The 21,546-nt window shown below is 33.3% G+C and overlaps 5 protein-coding genes and 1 long non-coding RNA gene across 7 annotated transcripts in view; 4 read left to right on the top strand and 2 right to left on the bottom strand.

Moving 5' to 3' along the window:
- On the bottom strand, positions 1–2,053 carry LOC136350655 (uncharacterized). 2 transcript variants are annotated; one of them, XM_066302610.1, is made up of 3 exons: positions 1,706–2,053; positions 782–1,124; positions 1–725 (listed from the first exon to the last, which is right to left on the bottom strand). In XM_066302610.1, the coding sequence occupies exons 1-3, from the start codon at positions 1,912–1,914 to the stop codon at positions 402–404; spliced, it is 876 nt and encodes a 291-aa protein (XP_066158707.1). In that variant the 5' UTR covers positions 1,915–2,053; the 3' UTR covers positions 1–401. The 2 variants fall into 2 exon arrangements, with proteins under 2 accessions (XP_066158707.1, XP_066158708.1); XM_066302611.1 differs by lacking the exon at positions 1,706–2,053 and adding an exon at positions 1,275–1,693.
- A 116-nt stretch (positions 2,054–2,169) lies between these two features.
- Positions 2,170–4,583, top strand: LOC136350645 (putative GTP-binding protein 6). The gene is made up of 5 exons (XM_066302591.1): positions 2,170–2,464; positions 2,902–3,319; positions 3,373–3,798; positions 3,846–4,053; positions 4,103–4,583. Exons 1-5 carry the CDS (start codon positions 2,307–2,309, stop codon positions 4,324–4,326), a joined length of 1,434 nt encoding a protein of 477 aa, XP_066158688.1. The 5' UTR covers positions 2,170–2,306; the 3' UTR covers positions 4,327–4,583.
- Positions 4,584–4,692: 109 nt separating this feature from the next.
- On the top strand, positions 4,693–7,050 carry Urod (uroporphyrinogen decarboxylase). Its single transcript, XM_066302603.1, has 5 exons — positions 4,693–4,946; positions 4,994–5,172; positions 6,105–6,260; positions 6,310–6,609; positions 6,668–7,050. The coding sequence occupies exons 1-5, from the start codon at positions 4,826–4,828 to the stop codon at positions 6,983–6,985; spliced, it is 1,074 nt and encodes a 357-aa protein (XP_066158700.1). The 5' UTR covers positions 4,693–4,825; the 3' UTR covers positions 6,986–7,050.
- Positions 7,051–7,431: 381 nt separating this feature from the next.
- LOC136350640 (uncharacterized) lies at positions 7,432–20,780 on the bottom strand. The gene is made up of 9 exons (XM_066302577.1): positions 20,349–20,780; positions 10,115–10,298; positions 9,882–10,060; positions 9,223–9,411; positions 9,060–9,169; positions 8,685–9,004; positions 8,478–8,629; positions 7,743–8,225; positions 7,432–7,532 (listed from the first exon to the last, which is right to left on the bottom strand). Exons 1-9 carry the CDS (start codon positions 20,404–20,406, stop codon positions 7,435–7,437), a joined length of 1,773 nt encoding a protein of 590 aa, XP_066158674.1. The 5' UTR covers positions 20,407–20,780; the 3' UTR covers positions 7,432–7,434.
- Positions 7,652–21,546, top strand: part of LOC136350638 (micronuclear linker histone polyprotein) — a 33,776-nt gene continuing 19,881 nt past the window's right edge. The window contains exon 1 of the mRNA XM_066302573.1: positions 7,652–7,724. Coding sequence (XP_066158670.1) covers positions 7,698–7,724 — 27 coding nt within the window. The 5' untranslated portion in view covers positions 7,652–7,697. The remainder of the gene's footprint in view (positions 7,725–21,546) is intronic.
- Positions 10,969–20,418, top strand: LOC136350662 (uncharacterized). Its single transcript, XR_010734185.1, has 3 exons — positions 10,969–11,934; positions 11,992–12,048; positions 20,338–20,418. It is a non-coding gene; the product is annotated as an uncharacterized lncRNA (long non-coding RNA).

Below are 21,546 nucleotides of genomic sequence, written 5' to 3'. Positions count from 1 at the left end.
TAAGATTGCGTCTTTATGAAAGCAACAAACAAACAAAACAGATTTTATTCATCGAATATTTGCGTTACCAAACAAAATTCTTTAATTAATTTTAAAAATACACATCTCCTTTCTTGTACTGAAAAGTACATAATAGAGCTCAGCTGTCAGTTAACAACTAAAAATTTAATTAATTGAAACAAGATAAGATTAAAAACCCTTTTTTAAGGTAAGCAAGAATAAACATAAATAATGCGAAAATGCAATGATTTAACAACAAAAGTGTGAAGAAAACACAAACAATTTTATATTTTAAAGATTCGCAAAACTAGAGGGGCAAAAAGAGAACAGTTAAACTCAAAAACAGAAAACAATCTCTCGAAATTGATGGTAACTTTAATACCGCTTATTATCATGAGAATCTAAGTATCCCTCAAATTAAGACGAGGAACGTCTAGAACGGGCTCAAAATCAGAGTCAGAACTGCTTAATTCTATGGCGGCGAAGAGACATTGCATTCCTGAAGGTCCCATCTGTTCCTTGTCATCATTCTCAGTGCTGTTGCACTTGAACACAAAATTCTTCACGGCCTCCTCTAGCTTGTTCTCATCGTCCAATTTCTCTATGATCAACACTTCTTCCTCCTCTTCCAAATTCTCTAAGTCAAGCTCAGGGGTGCCTGCAACAGCAGTTTCTTCCACTTCCCCAGCAGTTAGCTTCTCTTTCTTGCTACGCAATTGCTCCAACTGTAAATACATCAAATCTCCTTAAAATCTATTAATTGGTACCAATAACAGTCTACCTTAATCCGTGCATCCTGTTGCATCTGTAAGTTGAGTGACTCAGAAAGGCCAATCATCTGAATTCCTGTACGCAATTCGTTCATTGACTCGGTGCGCGCAGTAGAGATTTTACATTTGAGAACATTGGGACGATAACGGTCACGCTGAGGGCTTCTATCCAAAGAGCATAGGCGAACAGTATGCGCATTGCACATATCGCTTTCTGATGCGCACTTTACTGATGTATCTTTAACTTTGGTATGGGTGACTTTATGATCTTGACGGAATCCAATTTCTTTACGAACTTTTTCTTGGGCAAGACGGAGTTGATGACCTCGATCAGGGAGGCGCTCTACAACAGTCCTAAAATATGAAATTTAAATGTAATTTGGTAACATGATATTGGGTCACACAATGATGTTTTTTAAAGTAATTTCTTTTGTAAAAATAGCAATTTAAAACAATCTCATATTAGGAGGTTTTTAAGGCGACAAAAAATTGAAATCCACCTACATGTTTGTCATGTAAGTTATACAATTAAAGTTGACGCATATATTTTGGGAATTATAAATTATAGGAGACTGAAATAAAAATATTGTTAAGATACATGGCCAAGAAAGGCTTTGCTCAATATGGTAAGAATATAATATTTTAATCTATATGGTACATTCAACATATATACTAAGCACAAATAATAAGCATAAACATTTAAGTGAGAGAGAAAGGAATAAGAGAAAAAAATAATTAAAAATACTGCAGATGCAGTAATAGTGTCCCCACAAATAAAAACAAAATTATATTTTTGGTTATCAATACACGGATATATTAATATCAACTACGTTTATTTCTGCGCTTAAATAATATGTTGATTAATTCAAGGGATTATAACTATGGCTCGAAAGACTGTGGTCTCAAAAATAAGATCTTTTAATTGTTATACTTACGGTTTGTTAAGCAGAAAAGTAATGCGGGTCAAAGAAGCCCTCAAAGCCTCAAAGGGTAGCTTCTCTACATCAAAATTAAAGCTCATTTGACTTGGGCGCAAAAATGCAAGGGAATTTTCCTCAATAAGTACAAGTTTGTTTGGAGCGTCAATTTTGAGGTTAGACTCAGAAAATTGATGTTTGCGAGAGTTGTCATCAGGTTTGGCCATTTTTATCGTAGTCAGGAAAAACTGATGAGTGCTTGGACCGTATAGGGCAATTTCCTTTTAGAATACGAGATGTTAAGAGGAGAATTGAAGATTTTTGCATAGAGAAAAAGTTTGTTGTAGGAGACATGTCAAAATACTATTAACTTTTGAACGCAGGTTCCAGAGTTAGCGCAGGCGCACTTTTAATTAATTATCGGAGATGCATAATTAACGTTACATCTATTCACGTTGCAGACTTCTCGCCCTTGTTTAACAACGCCACTAAATAAAGACGGCATGTAATATAGTTTTTCAGTTAACAAACTCCGGGACTATAAAAGAAATGTTCAAACTACGGAGTTTCTTCAACTGTAAAACTGTCAAAAATTCCTTATCTCGTATCAACACATAGTATGATTAACAATGAGTACATGTTAGAAATGTTACTAATTCGAATTTGGGGCCCTATGAGAAGACAAATCTGTATAAAATCAAAACAAATACATTCTTCTATTAAACTTTACAAAGAAGATTTATCAGAAGATATAAAGGAACTCTTATTTTCTGAGTTGTAAGCCTTAATTTTTTTTATTTATTTTATTCAAAATTTGAATGCCTCTATACAGTGCACAAAATATTCTAGAAGAAAACATCACATATTTGAGAACTGACCGTTAATGCAATCAGTATAAGGAAACTTTGCTTTTTTTGAGTCATACTAGATTTTTTAAGTTATCTAATAAGTAATATTTCATATGAAGTTTCCAACTTTCCTTCTTCAAATCTATTAAGCTATTATTACATTCTGAAATATGGACATGGAATATCCTATATAAATTTTATGACCCATTAGAATAATTATTAATGGGTACCTAAATATGTACCTATTTAGAGTTTGCATTTAAACTTTTAATGGAAAAAGCAATTCATTAGCAAATAAAGTCAGCATTCAAAGGTTGAGTATAAATCACTTTTTATCTGAAAAAAACCAGTTTCCTTTCTTTTCAGACAATATAACAAATTAACAGATCACTATTTTCATATAAAACAAGCCCAGAAGTGCTTAATTATACAACCTTTCGTTAAATGGGGCCCAAAAAAACTCTCTATAAGTCCAAAAGAGCAGCTTTCAGAAGCTGTAGCTCTAATTAATACTTTGCCAGCATGGGTTGTCAAAAACACTGTAACAATCCCTTTGGACACTTTAGACAGAAAAGCCCTATTTAAAAGTGGTTCAATGGATAGGATCCAGGATATTATCCAAGAGAGTCCTGACATTACTGCTATCTTTATTAATTCTGGTGCCCTAAAGAAAAGTACTGTACAAATATTACAGGAGAACTTCAAAAGACCCGTATTAGACAGGTATAAAATAGTAATGCAGATTTTGAAAGCTCATGCCACCAGCAAACATGCTAAATTGCAGGTAATATTAAGTCCTGTGATTTAATTTTGTAAGCTAATGTTTGCATTGTAAAGGTGGCTTTAGCAGAGTTATATTATGTGCAAAGAAAATCAGAACAAGACCTTATGTTTAAAACATATAGCAGTGAGATTTTGAGGCTTATGTTTCAACAAAGAGAGCAAAAAATTAAAGATCAAATTAAAATTCTCAGAAATCAAAGAATTCTTTTGAGAAGCAAAAGACAGAAAATGAAATATCCTGTAGTTGCTGTAGTTGGTTATACAAATGCAGGAAAAACTGCTATCATAAAAGCTTTGACAGGTGAACAGGGGTTGACACCTAGGAACCAACTTTTTGCTACTCTTGATGTAACTGTTCATGAGGGGCTCCTGCCTTCTGGCCTCAGTGTTCTCTATATTGACACTGTGGGTTTTATTTCTGATATACCTACCAATCTTATTGAATGTTTTGTTGCTACTCTAGAAGATGCTTTACTAGCGGTAAGTCTCCTTATTATGATGTATGTACCCCATTGTATTTCCTTTAGGATGTTATTTTACACGTAGAAGACGTGTCTTCAAGCAGCTTTGATTACAAGAGAAAGCACGTTCTTGAGATACTGTTGAAGCTGGAGAAGGAAACTGGAGCTCAAAATGTCTTAAATAAAGTGATTTCAATAGGGAACAAATGTGATATTATTGGGGAGGAATTTAAAGATGACAATCTGTTGCAAGTTTCTGCTAAAAAGGGATTTGGTATGTAGGTCTGTGATTTGATGTTGAATCCTTACTGATTTTTTCATAGGCCTAAAACAGCTTAAGCAACAACTGGAAGAGTTTATATTGCACACAACTGGTAGGCAAAAAATTACCATTAAAATTCCAAATGGAGGAGATGAAATTCGTTGGCTCTATAAAAACTCTACAGTCGTGGAAGAAATTCCAGATCAGGATGACATGCAATTTATTTTTGCCAAAGTTATTATTACTCAAGCAAATTTACAGAAATTTAAGCATCATTTTATTTAACATAACAATAGACTATGTGTTACAAAATGTTTTGTTATCTTCACTTTAAGGCTTTGTCTGCCTCCTTTTTGGTAATTTTTCAAATTTTGAACGCTGGGATATCAGAATTATGGGCAATTTCAAATGAGAAAATGAAACTTTTGCAAATAATATCTTATTTATTGAAAGAAGTCTACCCTGAAAATTGGAAACATGATCACATTAACGCCCTGTATATTAAATTTATATAGCTAATTACAAATAAAGGTGAACTATTATCAGCAGCTTCTTTTCCACAATGCACCTCTCATATGTAAGACAAGGATAAATTTAGTCTATTTCTATTTAAATCACGTGAACTGCGTAAGAGCAAAGTGTTAGGTTATGTATATTTGCTTACATTCCCTTATAAATGATTAATGCTTTAAAGTTTTTCTTCATTTTTTTAAGTTAAAGAGCTATTTTATGATAAATAAAAATTCAGGAAAACTTTTAAAACCCAATAATTAAATTTCACAAGATGTCATTAAACAAAGACTTTCCACTTCTGAAAAATGATAGAATCTTAAAGGTAGCTCGAGGAGAGAAACCTGACAAGCTTCCAGTATGGGTAATGAGGCAGGCTGGGCGGTATTTGCCAGGTAACATTGAGCCCCTAATTGTATTGAATTTTGATAAACCCTTTCAGAATTTCAACAATATCGAAAACAACACAGTTTTTTTGAAATCTGCCAAAATCCTGAATATGCTTGTGAAGTTACTCTTATGCCATTGCGTAGATTTGAACTGGACGCAGCAATTATATTTAGTGACATTTTAGTCATTCCGCAAGCCTTAGGCATGAAAGTGGAAATGCATGCTGGAGTGGTACGTCAGCATGTCACAAAGGGGTAACTACTAATCAAATATGTGTATGCCAACTTTTTATATTTAAAAAATTAGTTATTAATATATTACCACAGGGCGAATTACATAGGTTTCTTTGCGTGCGGACTTTGGATTTCTGTACATTAATGAATTTTTATTGTAAAAAATGAAGTCCTTCACTCATGATGCTAAATGTTTAATCTATAAGACATAAAACTTGATAAGCTTACACTATTTGTCAATGACAAAGTGAACCTCCATGTCTTGATATCTTTGAATGTTAGTTAGCTTTTAAAGTATTTTTAAAAAGGGGTTTTTAGGGTTCTGTTGAAATACCTGTTTTAATAAAGAGTTTAAGGATGTTGGTTTGGAGAGACGTTTCCACACGGTTTTAAGTTGTGAATGTTGATTGCGATTTGGAGATATTACTAGAAAAAGAGTTTGAATACTCTATTGTTCAATATTTTTATGATATTGCTTTATAAACTGTTCATTGCTAATTGGGGATCTTCTGTAAATCAATTAGAGTGATTTGTCTTAGGGTTACTTCGTAAGTTTGTTGATGAAACCATAATTTTGTAATACTTTAGGAGAGTAGATAACGTGTCTCCAATTGTAGCCCTTGATATTTTGGCGAATAAAATTTAGCGTGAGGTAAACAAGGCAATCTTAAATTCTAATTAGACACAAATGTTCTGGTTTTCTCTGTATTTTTGACAGATTTGGATCAAGCAAGCATTTTTATCTTAAGATAGGATCATTTTAAAATTGATTTAGTGCAATTGAATATTTTAATTTTAATTATACTAGTCATTTAAGTAACATTTCACACTTTTGCCTTAATGGTTACTGTGCACCACATTTGACAAGTTATTACCCCCTCATTATTTCAATATGGGCATAACATTAGTAGGTTAACACATAATTTGTAGGGCCCCGTACTTCCAACACCTTTAACAGTTGATCAAATAGAAACCTTAACTGTAAATTGTGCTGTTAAGAGTTTAGAGTATGTGGGTAGGGCCATTAACTTGACCAGGCACAAGTTGGAAGGTAAAGTTCCTTTATTTGGCTTCAGTGGAGCCCCTGTAAGTTTTTGTTTTTAAAATATTTATTTATCTCAAAGTGTCTTTTAAGTGGACATTAATGGGGTACATGATTGAAGGAGGAGGCTCTAAGACGTACTCACAAGCCAAAAAATGGTTATACGCTTTTCCTAGCCAATCTCATGCTTTACTTAAAATTTTGACTGAAGTTATTATTGATTATTTAGTCATGCAAATTGAGTATGGAGCTCAGATAGTACAAGTGTTTGATAGTAATGCTGAGTATTTAAATAAAGACTTATATTCAAAATTTTGTCTGCCCTATTTAAAGAAGATATCTGAGGACGTGCGCAGAAAATTAAAGGAAAAAAATATTGACCCAGTCCCAATGGTAATTGCCTCTTAAATCTAGGACTGCTTTATTATAGAGGAAAATTAATTTATTTTAGGTTTTATTTGCAAAGGGTGGTTGGTATTGCTTAGAAGAGCAAGCGGATTTGGGTTATGAAGTGTTGGGTATTGATTGGACTGTAGAGCCCAAGTTTGCCAGGAATTTATTGAAGGACAAGAAAGTCACCCTTCAAGGGAACTTGGATCCTACTGCGCTATATTCTCCGGGCTTAGAGCTAAAGAACTCTGTGGAGAAAATGCTAGAGGAATTTGGAAGTGAAAGGTATATTGTCAATTTGGGGCATGGCATTTACCCTGACGGACCTATCGAGTCAGTTAAAATTCTGGTGGACACGGTTCATAATTTTAATATATAAAAATTTGTTTTGTATTTTTGGAAACTTTATAATTGTGAATGTTTAATATAGTATTTGTTGGTTTATTCATTTATTATTGAGGAAAAAAATTACACTAAACTGTAAAAATTTTTTATTAAATAAATTTAAAGCTAAATAAATTATCAATATACAATCACAATACAGACAGAAGACTCAAACATCACACATTCCTTATAGACTATTTGAATATAATTTATACAATCACGTTGAGCTAAAATAAAAAGGCAAAATATAGGGCATTCGATGATACAGGGCAGTCTTTCTGGGCTTGTTTAGTTTTTATTTACATTCCTGGGAGATTGCCCTATGTATATACATTAGTTAAAAGAGCGTTTAAGAACTAGAAATCACAAATTTGACATTCCTTTAGAATGTAATTTGATACAAAAATGCAGATTATATCTACATTTTTCTCAAGAAGATTAGAATTAAATAAGCAATATGATCACGCCTAGCAGGCTGGCCACTTGCGCCACGAATTTGGAAGCACTGTTTCCCTTTGGTAGTTCTGGAATTGCATTGGAATCTGGAAGTAAACATATCCGACATTATTATTTATTCCTATACTAATTTATGTCAGGTTAATATACAGTTTATCATATGGCAAATATTTATAATAGCAAAAATAATAAAGCTTAATAATGTGGTGTCATAATTTTTAGAACACTGGCATAAATGTTTGTGAGTTAAGATGCATTGGAGTAACTGGGGTCATCAGGTGAGTTCTAGTGCTTACCTATAGTTTTAGTGGTTGTTCTTCTAGGACTAGATGTGGTAAACCGACTAGGAATTGAGAATCGGGGTCCTGAAGTAGTACTTTTGTTCGCGCATGTATAAATAGCTTTGGTCTTAGTCAACTTCATTCCATATTTCATTGGGTCTATGTTCCTTTGGCAATGCTCCCCTGCTTCCTTGATATTAATTTCTTTGTCCGATACGATCGACCCAACAAAACACTCGTATGTCCCGTCTGCCACGTCTCGCCTTTCAGTGTAGGTATACAAAACATTAGACTCTTTCCAATGACCTAAGCATTGGTATTCACGCTCTTCGTAAATTTCTTCAGTTAAGCATTCAGAAACTTGATAGTACATTAACTCAGGAGCTCGACAGTCTGACCATAGTTTCGCACAAAGATCCGGAGCATCAGGAATCCGTCCTGTGTATTCCCCAGTTATGGGGCAAAGACCGTTTTGCATTGATCCGGATATGTCCAGACCTGGAAACGAAAATATCGTCAGTTTTATTCCAGGTTCAGTTTAAAGTGTACAATAAATATCTAGTTAACTGAATGGCATAGGTCATAAATTAAAAAATTGCATTTATTATAGTTAACCGTTCTTTTCTGAGTGGTTTGAAATTGATTGTGTCATTCAAAAAAAATTAATTTAATAAGTACATATACATTTATTTTTACTACTAAGAGAAAATGCGTGACTGACCTGAATCTAACCACAAAGAAATTACTTACGTCCTTGAGTAACCCATGTATTGTTATCAAAGTTTTCATCAGCACATAACTTGTAAACATCCTTATTGCTGCTCGAATTTGTCCCTAGTTGAAATTCCAAAATATTCCTGCTTCTGCTTGCTATCCTCATACAATTAAAAGATTCCTCATCACTGCAATAACTCCTCAAATAAGATCTATATTCTCAAATAAATCCAAAAAACGTACCACTGAGTTCTGCTGAATATCAGATATTTGTCTCCATCCTCTTGCACTCCTACACACTTAATGGTGTAAGTCTTAAATGAACTATGATCTTTGTAGACCATAGTGTCTCCTTCAACTCTGACATACTCCCAGGTGCCAAACATCCATTTGGGGAAACTGCAGATTCCGTAACTAACCTCTGGTGGCCATGGAGTCTCAGTTTTGAGAGCCAAGACAAAGGCTTCAAAACCATGTGTGGAGTTGTATAATTCTGAAGTGCAGGTAGAGTCTCTGCTTACTGCCATTTCAATTTTTCCGGTTACCTTGTCTTGTTTATATATCTAAAGAAGATAACGTTAATTTTAAGTTTGATAAAATTCATGCTCACCAACTTACACCACATCGATATGTAGGTCTTTGGCCGTCTAAATGCCTACTGTCAGTGAAAACTAAGAATGTTTCGTTTTTGACGCCTTTCCAATGCCCCAAACAATCGAATCTTAAATCTGAAGTTTCATGGTGAAACATTTCGATCCTGTATATCATAAAAAAAACTTACTATGGTTTTCTAAATCGCAGCCTCGAATTCTGAAATTGAGTGTAGACCCTGAAGGACATGAGTCTATAGTAGAGGTAAACCCTACACATTCGTTATTCGTGGTGATCTTGCCCTTATAGTTAGTGTAATATTTGCCATCAATTGGACAGTACTGCTTTTGTGTTACTGCCCCTAAGTCATCCTTTATTTCTGCAAGAAATAATATTTTAAGTTCAAGCCCAAGGAAGTATTTACCAGGTGCATCCTTTAGATAACTGCTGCTGTGCATATTTAAAGATGACACTTTCATTAATTTTAATTGGTTTCTAAATTAACGTCATCTAAGTGGTTTGTGATTTTTTTCATTTCCACTAAGTATAAATACAGCGACATAATATTAATTCGGCTTTGCAAAATCCCTCGGAAAGTCACTGACCAACTAAAGGTCGCTTGTTAAGGTGAAGTGCAAATACATTAATAAATTGTATTTAATCATCAGTTATCGCTGCTGCCTGCGTATAAGTAACTTGATCAACATCAGTGCCCTTTGGACGAGATAAAAAAAACATCGCAAGTGCTTCCGCAAACAAACTTAATTAACCGAGTTAAGGAAAGGTTGTTAATTAGAGGATGGTAATGCCCATTGTCTACAAACGCAGCTATATATGTAAATTACTTACTGAACAATAATATTTCCGTTGTTTCACCACGTGTTTGAAGGGATTCTTGTGAAGGACAATTTGCTTCCGCCGCCAGATCGTTCGTGAAACATTTGTCTTGACTTGATATAAAAACCTGAAGAACATTTGAAGAACGAAGCTTTAAATGGAGGCACATGTAGCATTTCGGGTTGCTGTAACTAAAATACGTTTTCCTTAAGAAGACACTCAATTTTGTTCTCATAGAGACTTACTTAGTTATTGATAAGATAACATTATTATTATGCTTTTTGTGACAGTTGCCCCAAACTGATATAGCATTAGGGGTGATAGCCACAGTGCTGTACGCAATCGCTCCTCCTACATTTACTGATTTCTGCATCAAATATTCTCCTTGAAATTGTTGCGAGAAGTAGCAAGTGGACTCTGCAACAGCACCTAGAACACATTTTTTGTGATAATGATATTGTTTGAAAAAAACTTAGATTTTTTAGTAACTTGAACTAGCTTGGCTTTCATTAGGAGTTGCACAGTAACGTGAAATGATAACAATTGTTTTGACGAATTTTCAGTATTTTGGCATGTTTCGGCGAGCGGAACTACTCTTGATTTTTGTAATAATTTTTTTTTTCTTTTTAATACAAGAATCTTCCCTTGTTTTAAATTTCTTTAGCCATCCTCAGTAGTCTTTTTTGATTACTATTGTATGCACAAAGTTGACATATACAGAGTATTTCAGAGTTTAAGTGGCAAAAACTTAGGGGAGAATTCGATCAGCAAGATATCGAAAAAATTCATATCAATATGGGTCGGGAAATGTTTCGTTTCCGAGTAGTTTTTTTTTATTTAATTTTTATTTATAGCTTTAGTTGATTTTAATGAAGTTTTTACGGTTTATTAAAACAATTATCAGACATCTACTTGACTAATTAAATTTGATCTAGAGTTTCCAGGGGCGTACCCAGCGAGTAAATCGGTAATTTTTTTGCAGAAAAAAGTATCACCTTGTAGTTTTTTTGCTGTTTCCGTGTAATATCCGAATAAACTTACTAAAAATACACTTTTTTTCATAATTTTCTTGAGTGTCTCGCTATGTTTTTGAGAAAAGTAAAAATGTTTACGAATTATCCGAAAATTTATCGTAATGTGTTCAATTTATGAAAAAAAAAATTAACTCAGGATCAAATTTAATTAGTTTAGTAGATATCCAATAATTGTTCCATTAACCGCAAAATTTCAAAAAAATTGGTTAAGGCGTTTTTAAGCTAATAATAAAAAACTTAATTTTTATTAAAAATATAACACTCTGTATCTTGGAAACGAAGCATTTTTGAACCCATGTCGATATGAACTTTTTCCCATATTTTGCTGAGCAGAATCTCCTCTAGGCTTTGTCACTTCAACTCTGAAACATCCTATATATGTAATTAATTTCTGAGGTCCTTCCCACACAGCCAGATATGCAATTTTCTTTTCCAAAGAGTATAATTTTCTCTGACCACAATGCAGCAGAGATAAAAACTAGTTCGGTAGTTAGCTCTCTACTATGTTTGTTGGGCTACTAGAATTAAAAAAAAAACACGGTAATGTGCGGTAACAAGTTAAGCTCTGTCGATCATACAGGTCGCTGACTTGTGAAAACGTCAGCGAACCATATCAGATCGTTGTATTCCATTCCTCCTATTCTTAAGCAAAAATATGAAAATTTGTTTCAATGGTATTCGTCGAGTGGTCATAAGGAACCACTTTCGTTCGTATTAAGTAACTGTTTCGATCCCAAGATTATGATTAAGCTCAATATAAATTCCGATTAAGGGTGGGTCGCGGTCCCACGGTCAGGACACCCCTGCCAATACATAACATTCCACTAAAACAATCCTGAGGTCTACTCGACAAGCCATTGTTACAAGTCTTTTTATGACACCGCGCTTTCGCCACTCCCTGTAGATCCGAGTTGTTTTACAGCATCGCTTCTACCTACATAGTGTAAGGCCCCAAGAGAGAATATCATTTTAGTGCCCTTGACGCTACAGGTTAACTTATTTAGTGCGGCCTTAATAAAGAATGGTGGCAGGTGACACAAAGTTACTATAGGCCCTTTTCTGACAATACCTTGTGCCTTTACTTTCAGGTGTGGCTCAGGTGCCTATTCAGAACTAGTGAAATTTAGGGGAGAGAAGCAAAGAATGTGAGTAATCCGAAGATGCAGCGATATTAACAAGAATCGAAGAAAAAGTAGATTTTTATTTGTAGTTCGGTTCAGTGGCCAAGCGTGTAGAATCGAAAATGAAATTATAAAGAATTCCAGCCGCCAAATTACTATCAAAGAATAAAGAGTAACTGCTAGTCATGCCCATTCCAAATCTGTTAAGCTTAAAATCTAATTATCTTTGGGGGAAAGAATTTTACCCACTATCGTCTTGCCTCGTTCATTTCATTTAATAAATCAATTTTGCTCCATAAAACTGGGATATCAATTTAATTTTAATTCTTCAGCCGTGCTCCTATAAAAGTCCCATATTAATCACTGTCAATCAAACTAATATAACATATTAATCAATTTTATAAAAGGCGATTTTAGGAGTTCAGCATAAATACGTTTAAAAATGACCCAAAAAATGTCCAGTGAATTTTATTTCCAGCAACACTGTAGTAGGACTTTTTATAGTTTTACATCAATAAGCATAAATCGGTAATCGATAAACAATAATCGGTAACATAGTATGTAGGGAATCACGATAAATATACGAAATACTAACAAATATCGTAAATGCCTTTTTTTACAAGTTTACAATTGCCATCAAAAATTCATTTTCTTAAGTTATAAGCAAAGGGTCTTTTTTTGCCTTTTTTGAAAAACTCTTAATTTTTTATAATAGATACACGAATGATTTTGACGTTCTGATTATAGAGAGTGTCTGTAAAACGTGTGTACAAAATTCTACCACAGATTTCTGAGACGAAAACATGACGATTTAACCTAATTTATCCTAGTCCACCAAAAGTGAATGGTTTTCAAAATACAGGAAGTTAAAGGGAAGATTACAAAAAAGAAAATAATAAATTACTTCGTTTGTAATATTACTATCGAGACAAAATGTCTTAACGGGGAAGTTTTAGGGAGGAGAAGAGAGAAATCGTTTACATTTTTGATGCACATTGTAGAGGACGCCATCAGAGCGAGGTGAATTCTTTTTAAAGAGGTATTATTTTTTTTATCAACCGGTATAAAACTTATTTACGCTTAAATTTGTGTTTTCCTGCATGTTTAAAAAAAATATATATATCTTGGTACAATTTGTTGCGGGATTCCTTCTTAAGACACTTAAAGTTTAAAGTTCGCTGCATATCTCCAAAATTAACTTATTATATTAATTATATTTATTCGTACAGTTGAAACGAAAAAATCAAAATAATTAATTAATTTTTAATGTTTATAATTTTTTTTAAATCTTTACGATTTAATTTCACTATATCAGTTTTATTTATTTTACTTTATTGAATGAATAAGTATGTATTTATGTAAGTAAAGTATGCGTATTGCAAAGCTATTTTTCAAGACATGCACAAACTTTAAACCTCATATATTTCAACAAGGAATGCCCGTAGGGATTTGTCAAAATGTCTTTTTTTTTCTAAAACATGTAGGAAATACAAATTTAGTCATAAATAAAATTTATACTGGATGATAAAAAAGTGATGCCCCTTTAAAAATAATTCACCTAGCGCTGTCAGCGTCCTCTACAATATTCATCGTAAATGTAAACAAATTCTAATTTCTTCCCTCTAAAAACTCCCCGATACATTTTGCTCCGATAGTAACATTGCAAATGAAATAATTTATTATTTTCTTTTTTTTTAATCTTCAGGGTAAGGTCCTGTATTTTGAAAATCTTTTGGATTCAGATGAATTGGATTAAATCGTCATGTTTTCATCTTATAAATCTATGATGAAATTTTGAACAGACCTCTTAAAGACACGCTGTACATTTTTGAGTAAGTTAAAATGCAATATCATTGTTTCAGTTATTGCATTTTTTACTGTGTCAAAATAATATTAGGAACATTCTTCATAATTCATAAATGTTAATTTATTAACGAAATATAGAAAGACAACCTAAAGAATGTCGACTGCATCTCTACCCTTCTATATCTCAACTACCTATTTCTACTCTTTCCCTCTTCATTCCTGTTCTCGGAGGTATCTCAGTTCAAAAGGGGAATGCCCAATACTCGGTCATTTAGTAGCGAAGATAGTAGTAATCTCGTCTATCAGTACTTTATCCCAAGATATTTTGTCAGCTTCCTTGTCATAATCTTATTACTAACTCTAATGTCATAATGCTAAAAACTTGCGAACTACTAAATTTACAAGAAATATAATGCATTCTCGTGTTGGCGTGGTTGAAAAGGTAATTTTTTTCACAAATTAACGATTACGATGTGATGAGTGATGATTGATCATAAATGTACGGCCTGATCCGAATTTTGGTTATTGCGGAAAAGGCATATTAATCTAATTTGACTTAGGGATGAAATGATGTATCTACAGTTCGTTATCCTCAAATTTTAAATTTGCCCCAAAAAGGGGCGTAGAGAATATTGTAAATACCTATTCATTTTTCTGTTACCGACAGTTAGGAAACTCCCTAATGCACAGCATTTTTCTTTTTTTCGTCTCAGGAAACCAACATCAACTCAACAGCCCACATTCTACATTACCCAAAACACGCAAGCTCCAAAAGAATAAAACAGTAATTTTCTGCTCTCATTACAACGCTCAAAACAACGCACAAATATCTTTATTGCTTATTCCTTAAGCGTAATTTTTTTCTTAGAATAACTGTTATATAATTACCGTCTTTCCGTATATGGCCCTGGTTAGTGAACTTGTGGCGATTATGCGGCTAATGTAAATCTCTTTAATTACAATTTAGTTCCCTCCAATTAACATCGAATTTTTTCTAATTCTTTTTAATGCAAATTCACCATTTCGGATTGAGCTGGGAACAATTTTTTCAGTTGATCATTGATTTTAGCCGTTGCTTTCTCATTGATTGTGTTTCATTGCTGATAAATCTGCGCACGTAGGAGTTTTGGTATTTATATTTAGGTGGTGTTTCCAGTGTTTACTGAGAAACGTGACTGGTGTCTTAAGCGTCTTCTATGAAAGTGTGAGATTGTTATCTGTGTGTGTGTCTGCAAAGTAATGCGATCAGGAATCGTATCATAGTGAAAGGTTTTGCAGCAATTTCAAATAAAATATTTTAAACTGCATGGCTAATAAATATAATTTAAATAATTTTCAAAAAAAAAAGTTATGGGTTATGGGAGTAGTTTAACATTGCACAACTTTCCCAAAATTGTTCAGTTTCAGGTAGTTGTTTACGGATTCTGAAAATTTCAGTAAAAACTAAACTTTTCGGATGTGTAAAAAATCAAGAAAATTACGGCAAAACTGTTTTACTGCAATTAGTTCAAAATATTAAAAAAATATCTTCAAAATTGCCAAGTTTGGTAACGTAGAGGGTACTAGACCGATTGTCTCGATACAGTTATTCATGAGTGTTCCTATATGTATGTATAATCTGCTATCATGGGTACTTTATATTCGCTTAAAAGCTACTTATTCGAGCCATCTATCTGCAATAATTGAGATTCCTAAATGAAACATACAGGCACATGCAGATGTCTTAAAGGCCGAGTACCCACTTGAAAACGAGTCACCTTAGTCGGTTGCATTATCGAACGGTCGTGTTCCGATTTTTAATATTCGCAGACAAGAATAATTGCATAAAATAATCGAGGTAATCAAAAATGTATCCCATTACGGCAATATCGGCGGATATTAATACTATTGGAGCCCTTGCAAAAACCGGTACTGCTGGTTTTAGCAGGCCGGATGCTCAAAGTTTGCGGGGATCTTTAGAGGAACGGAAATTGGAGAATGCATCCACCAGGCCTAGCAGGTGTTCGGCTGCCACTATAATGGGTTGGTATTTGTAGCAGGGTTCTAAAGCAGGATTTTCGAACTAACGCAACGCGATTAAATTGCCTTTTAATGCCCTCATGCATATTATATCCGGCGCACTTGTACAGCGATGCCTTTAAAGCCAGTTTCTTTATTTCTTTCGACTGAAAGTGCTTTTTTAATTATCTTCCGATAACCAATAATTTAACTCATTCCGAGCGAACGAAAAAAAGACCACAATAAATCTCAGGTAAAAATAAAGGTTCCGAAGTTGATGGCTCGAAATTTGGCCTCTTTCTACCTAATAATTGGCATTCGCCCATTATCCACAGACCAAAAAGCACAAGCCACTTGCTCAAATGATAATAATTTGAAGTCGGCCAAGAGCTACCTTATCTTTAACTTTTTTTGCCCAGTTTTCACTGTCAGAAAGATAATTATCTCCTCGGCCTTATCTTCTTTGGAATTTATATTGCGTCCAGGCACTGTCAACCGAACAACTAACAAAGGAGGCGACATAGAATTTAATATTAATGTCATTATGTCACAAATCTACCATTTATATTTCACCCATGCACCCATTATAACAGTACTTTTTCCCAATGAATAAAAATCCGCTCATGTGAATGCCCGCGTCCAAGGAAAGAAGTAAACAGTTCATTCGATTCAAAGAACCCAAAGGTATTCATAAATAAATTAAATCTCGTAATTACAACACTAAAAGTCTTGAAAACGATTTATTGTTCATTGTTTTCGTTTTGCAACCGTGCAGTTCCTGCGGGGCTGCATTTCGAAAATGTACAATCAAATATTAACATCCAATACAGTGTCCATTTAAGAGCCCTTTGGACTCCTTTCAGTTTATTTCCAATTTGATTAAAAAAAAGTTAGTTATGGATATATGAGGGTAACGAAAGTGAATTTTAAAATTAGTGACAACCCTACAGGATGTCCCAAAAACCGGGATGCCCAGAAGTGTTATTTTTTTAAATGGACACCATTTGCATTTTTTTTCACGTACCAAAATTGTCTTTTAATCTCTAGTTTTTTTTACCGTGAAATGCAGTGACTCGAAGCTATGATGTTTTAATTTTTTTCTTAATATTATACAATGACCAGTAAAAAGTACACACCATATGGGATTTATTTAAATTTGTTTGAAATTTTTTTGAAAAAAAAAGTTTTGCACATTTCTGCAAACTCAAAACGCAATGAACTAAATTTGTAATTCTTATTTCATATGGGGGAGTTCCGAAAATTAGTAAAATATCTCAAGAGTAAAGTATCCATATTTATAATTTTTAAGAAAACGAGTATTATGAAAATATGTTTAGAATTGAAAGATAAACCCAACAATGAAGTTTGGAGATTCTATTCCATAAAACACTTTTTAGGATTTTTTATGAGCTACCCCGCATAGAAAATAAAACTAATTTATCTAATATGCCATTTGCGTTTCAGAGAGGATTAAAAAATACAATAACACCTAATAATATGAATAATGTTATTTGTATTTTTTCATTATTCTGTTGCAATACTCCTCCCAAAATGCTCTGAAGTCAGTAATCAGAATTTAAAAAGACCTACAAAAATTGAAAATTGTTGGTTTCCAAGTCTAATAAGCAGCCCCACTATCTATTATTTCCAGTAGTAGCAGTATTTTATTTCTTTCGTTCGATTAAAAGTTATTTATGAATTTCAAAATAAAAACCATTGAAATTTTGAATTTTAACTGTTCAAGTAATTCTAAACAACTTTTTTAAACAACATTTTTCTTAAAAATAAGAAATTAAGTTACTTTACTCATAAGTCAAAGCTATTTTTTGAAAGATTCTGATCTCCCCGTATTAGAAAATCATTTTTTCTCAAGATGAAAGATGTTTTTGAAAAAACTTTTCTGAGCATTGACTTTTTCCGAAAAATTGCTGCAATATTTGTCCCATTTGTGATATAGGGAACCCCACCTGAGGACACCCTGTATATAACACTGCAAATATCTAAAATTTCTTCTAAAACGTCATTGCCTTTACATCGTAGGATAAAAAAACTTATAATTAACATAGGATCAAGAAAAGATTTCATCACGTGAAAAAAATGAAACTAATCCCATTTAAAAAATGACACTTTTTGATTCACCGCTTCTTTGGGGCACTCAGTAGAGTTGTCACTACACAATTTTGAAATTTACCATCATTAATCTCATATAGATCCCCATAAGTTACACACGTAAACTCATTGAAGTACCAAGGGTTGTGAAATAGACATCCTGTAGAGGCTTTTGAATTACGTTATCTCTTGTTTTCAGGGAGTAGTGAAAACAATACCAAGAAATGGGGCCATGAAGGCCAATATGCATGTCAGGATAATATGCATATTAGTCACTCGAGGAGGTTTGCAGATAGCGCAGGTGGAACAGGGGCGTAAAACTTAATTTTCAGTCTCAAATAATATCAAATGTATTTTTTTTAGAAAAAGTTAAGTAACCAGATAAATAAAAATAATAATTTAAATAATTTTTGCCCATTACCTGAGAAAATGGTGCTTATTCATATTTCATATATAAAAATCAATTTTCTTTGTGTGCCATCTTCCGTTCGTCAATACAATGCTTCTCTTGAATTGGGCATTTGTTTTCTGCTCAGTAAATGTTTGGTACCGTAAATCAACCAAAATCTATATTTGGTTGTTGCCAATCTCTTTCACTAAGTAACTTGAATTTGTCTTTATGTCTCATGTTCAGTTACCAAAACTGAATAACTGACGACAAATTTGAAAACAATTTGACTAACCTGATTTTTCTTGAGGGCCCCGAACTAGTCCGAAATTTCGACATAATTTTTGATAACCTGAATTACCATAAACGTATATGACTTTGAATTTTCACTATCTTTAAAGCGCAGGCAATCTCAAATTTTTATTATTTTGTCACTAACCTCGATGCAGATTTAATTTCGTTTCATTTTTGTTCATAACTTCAACTAATATTCGTAATCGGAAAAATTTAATTTCAAAAGCCAAGCTGAATATTTTAAGAAATTATGAAAACTGAAAACTCTGATGTTCAAAACACTTGTCATAAAGTGCAAATTCATACAATCATGTATTGTTATGAAGTTATTATAGATACATTTTTTTATTAAAAAAACTGTTATATACTTAGAGGACCAAAAGTCCCGCATAAATTTGTTAAAATTTGAAGGAAATATTTTTTATGAAAATTTTGGAACACGTCAAATATTGCGTTTAGTTGCAATTTTTATGTAATATATGTATATACAAGGTTACTCATGTAGTAAATGTAGTTTTTAATTTTTTTCTTACAGAATCCCATGTATATTATGACGTTTTTGAGTTCTTTCTGAAATTTTGAACATTTTTCATGTAGCATATCTATGTCTAAATTTAACAGATTTCGAAAAAAATACAAAAAGTAGAAATAATGATAGAACCATTGACATTAAAAAATAACAATATAAACTATGTACTATAATGTATATGTATACCTACGTATATAACATTATTGGAAGTGTTTTATTATTTACATGAGAAACATTTTCTTCGATTTCTAAAGAATTTATGTGGGACTTTAAGTCTTTTATGTGTTTCAATTTGTATCAAAATAACGATTACGCCTCTGTTTCGAAACATGATATGTGCGTCCTCAAGGAACCAAACACTTTCGTTATAAAGTATTTTAATATGGACGGGTTCCCAGCTGACTCATGACACATTTAATCTCTTGGTCGCCGTGTTAAGACTTGTTTGTTGCAACTTTATATCATCTTCCAATTATTTTAATTCGAAGCTGAAGGTCGCACAAGATTCAAGATTAAAAATTTTTCTTAGCTGCATCAGCTTTTACAAGGTGTTGTCGATATTTTATAAGGTACGGTTGTCTATGAGAACATTTTTAGAAAGTTAACGAGCTAAAAATATTAGCTTAAGAGGTCTAGACATTGAGACATTCCTCGGCAGTGTAAAAATACAGACATGTCACACGATGTGTTATCGTCAAAATAGCCAGTGACTCAATGGGTATCGGCGAATGTTAAAAAGCTAATGAGTCATTAGTGCATAATTACTACAAAACGTAAAGAACTTTTTTAAAAAGTTTTCATCAATGAAAAAACGAAGGATACAAGAAGGGTGAGCGTGTATGGTTCATTCAAAGCAACTCGTGGATTTTAAAAAACAATGGGACAAAAAGTAAAAGAAATTTACCCTAAATTTCTATTGAAATCAGCTGCCAAGTTGGCGGCTAATTCCTATTCCATATAACGTACTTCCGCCCTATTGTATTGCGAGAAATACCAGAAAAGTATAATGGAATTCCTTAACGTATTTGACTTCTATTTCTTTTATAGTTCCTACATTCGAAGGTAATGTACCATAAACTTGAAAGTTAAGCCGACTTCGGGAAATTAGCATTAATTTTACATTAACTATAAGACGCTTGATTAACAGTTTTTTTATTGATGATGATAGCAGAAAAGTTTTTTTTTATAGGTAGTACTTACATTTAAGGAAACAGAGGAGTCCAGTCAAAACAGTCGCAACCACGTACTCCCTCTCCATTGCGGCACCGACTAACCCAAATGAGAAAAATTGGCCTAAAGTCCACCTACATGAAGTTTCTCAAAAAAAGTCAAATTAAACTGCGACCACCCGAAAGAACAATAAAATAATCCGAAAAAGCCGCGAGTGTGGGCCGCGACGAGGTACTAAAATCGTCCGAGTAAAATGTGTGGTACTTTATTCTTGTACTCAACCACAACTGAGAACGAGGAAAGACAGGTGCTGCCTCTGAATGAACTGCTCTGCTTTGATGTTTGGCGTGTTATGAATGAAATCATGGCGAGTAGTACCAGCGATGGTTCGCTCTGGGCTTCTCTGCTGACGCCCTCCGGTTGTTACGCCACAACACGGACTAGGGATGTTTACTATTAGGTGTAGACGTAAGAGAGTAGGGATAGGAGGGTGCGTTTTTCAATGAAAAACACCCGTTTGAAGTGTTGTGGGTTAGGAGGTTGCGTCATTCAAAAGGGTGTTCCACAACATTCAGCAAATGTATGAGTAATTTAGAATCAATTATTGATCGATACTCTGTTGTGGGTTAAAGGGTTCAAAGTAGGCGGTACCATTGAATACTCGCACATTTTTATTGCTACAGTGATAAGCATAATTTTTTTTCCTGTAAATTGCGGGATGGAAGGAAAATATGACAGCAAACGACCTTAAAAAGTAAAAACGTACTGGAAATTCCAATAAAAAATTACAAATGAAGTGTTGAAAATGAAAGAACTTAGCGTCGAGTATTGCAACTTTGAAATACATTAGTACTAGGAATTTTTCAGAAATTTATGAATGAAGTACTATTGGAAATAAAAATATCAGAAACCAGTTTATGTACTTCAAGCTGAGTCAAATAAGCAAATGTAGATCATCCACCAAGTTGGTAGTGACAATTTTCCGGGTATTTATGAGTGAAGAAAATTTAAAAATAGAGCGTGGAAGTTGGTTTTAGGTACTGTAAAAGGGAATGTAAAACTTCGATTGTGATCAAGCACAAATTTTTAAGTGTATGACACAGGTTACAGAAAGATTCTATAAATTATGTGATAACTGATAACCGAAGAAACAAGAATTTATCAAATAATCAGGGGATTATTTACTGGAATATATTAACTATGTGGAAAATTGGTACTGGCAAAGTGT

This window comes from Euwallacea fornicatus, chromosome 3, assembly GCF_040115645.1.
Source record: "Euwallacea fornicatus isolate EFF26 chromosome 3, ASM4011564v1, whole genome shotgun sequence".
In the NCBI taxonomy this organism is placed as follows: domain Eukaryota; kingdom Metazoa; phylum Arthropoda; class Insecta; order Coleoptera; family Curculionidae; genus Euwallacea; species Euwallacea fornicatus.
Note: the sequence above shows the minus strand (reverse complement) of the source record. Positions and strands in the feature narration are given on the sequence as shown.

Excerpts from the sequence above, each read along its gene's own strand:
- LOC136350655 (XM_066302610.1), bottom strand. The coding sequence starts at position 1,914 with ATGGCCAAACCTGATGACAACTCTCGCAAACATCAATTTTCTGAGTCT. Across the intron at positions 1,125-1,705 it reads ACTTTTCTGCTTAACAAACC|GACTGTTGTAGAGCGCCTCC; the intron begins GTAAGTATAACA and ends TTCATATTTTAG. Across the intron at positions 726-781 it reads AACAGGATGCACGGATTAAG|TTGGAGCAATTGCGTAGCAA; the intron begins GTAGACTGTTAT and ends ATGTATTTACAG.
- LOC136350645 (XM_066302591.1), top strand. The coding sequence starts at position 2,307 with ATGATTAACAATGAGTACATGTTAGAAATGTTACTAATTCGAATTTGG. Across the intron at positions 3,320-3,372 it reads GCAAACATGCTAAATTGCAG|GTGGCTTTAGCAGAGTTATA; the intron begins GTAATATTAAGT and ends TGCATTGTAAAG. Across the intron at positions 3,799-3,845 it reads TAGAAGATGCTTTACTAGCG|GATGTTATTTTACACGTAGA; the intron begins GTAAGTCTCCTT and ends TATTTCCTTTAG.
- Urod (XM_066302603.1), top strand. The coding sequence starts at position 4,826 with ATGTCATTAAACAAAGACTTTCCACTTCTGAAAAATGATAGAATCTTA. Across the intron at positions 5,173-6,104 it reads TGGAAATGCATGCTGGAGTG|GGCCCCGTACTTCCAACACC; the intron begins GTACGTCAGCAT and ends CATAATTTGTAG. Across the intron at positions 6,261-6,309 it reads TTGGCTTCAGTGGAGCCCCT|TGGACATTAATGGGGTACAT; the intron begins GTAAGTTTTTGT and ends GTGTCTTTTAAG.
- LOC136350640 (XM_066302577.1), bottom strand. The coding sequence starts at position 20,406 with ATGGAGAGGGAGTACGTGGTTGCGACTGTTTTGACTGGACTCCTCTGT. Across the intron at positions 9,005-9,059 it reads GACCTACATATCGATGTGGT|ATATATAAACAAGACAAGGT; the intron begins GTAAGTTGGTGA and ends TATCTTCTTTAG. Across the intron at positions 8,630-8,684 it reads ATATTCAGCAGAACTCAGTG|TGATGAGGAATCTTTTAATT; the intron begins GTACGTTTTTTG and ends GAGTTATTGCAG.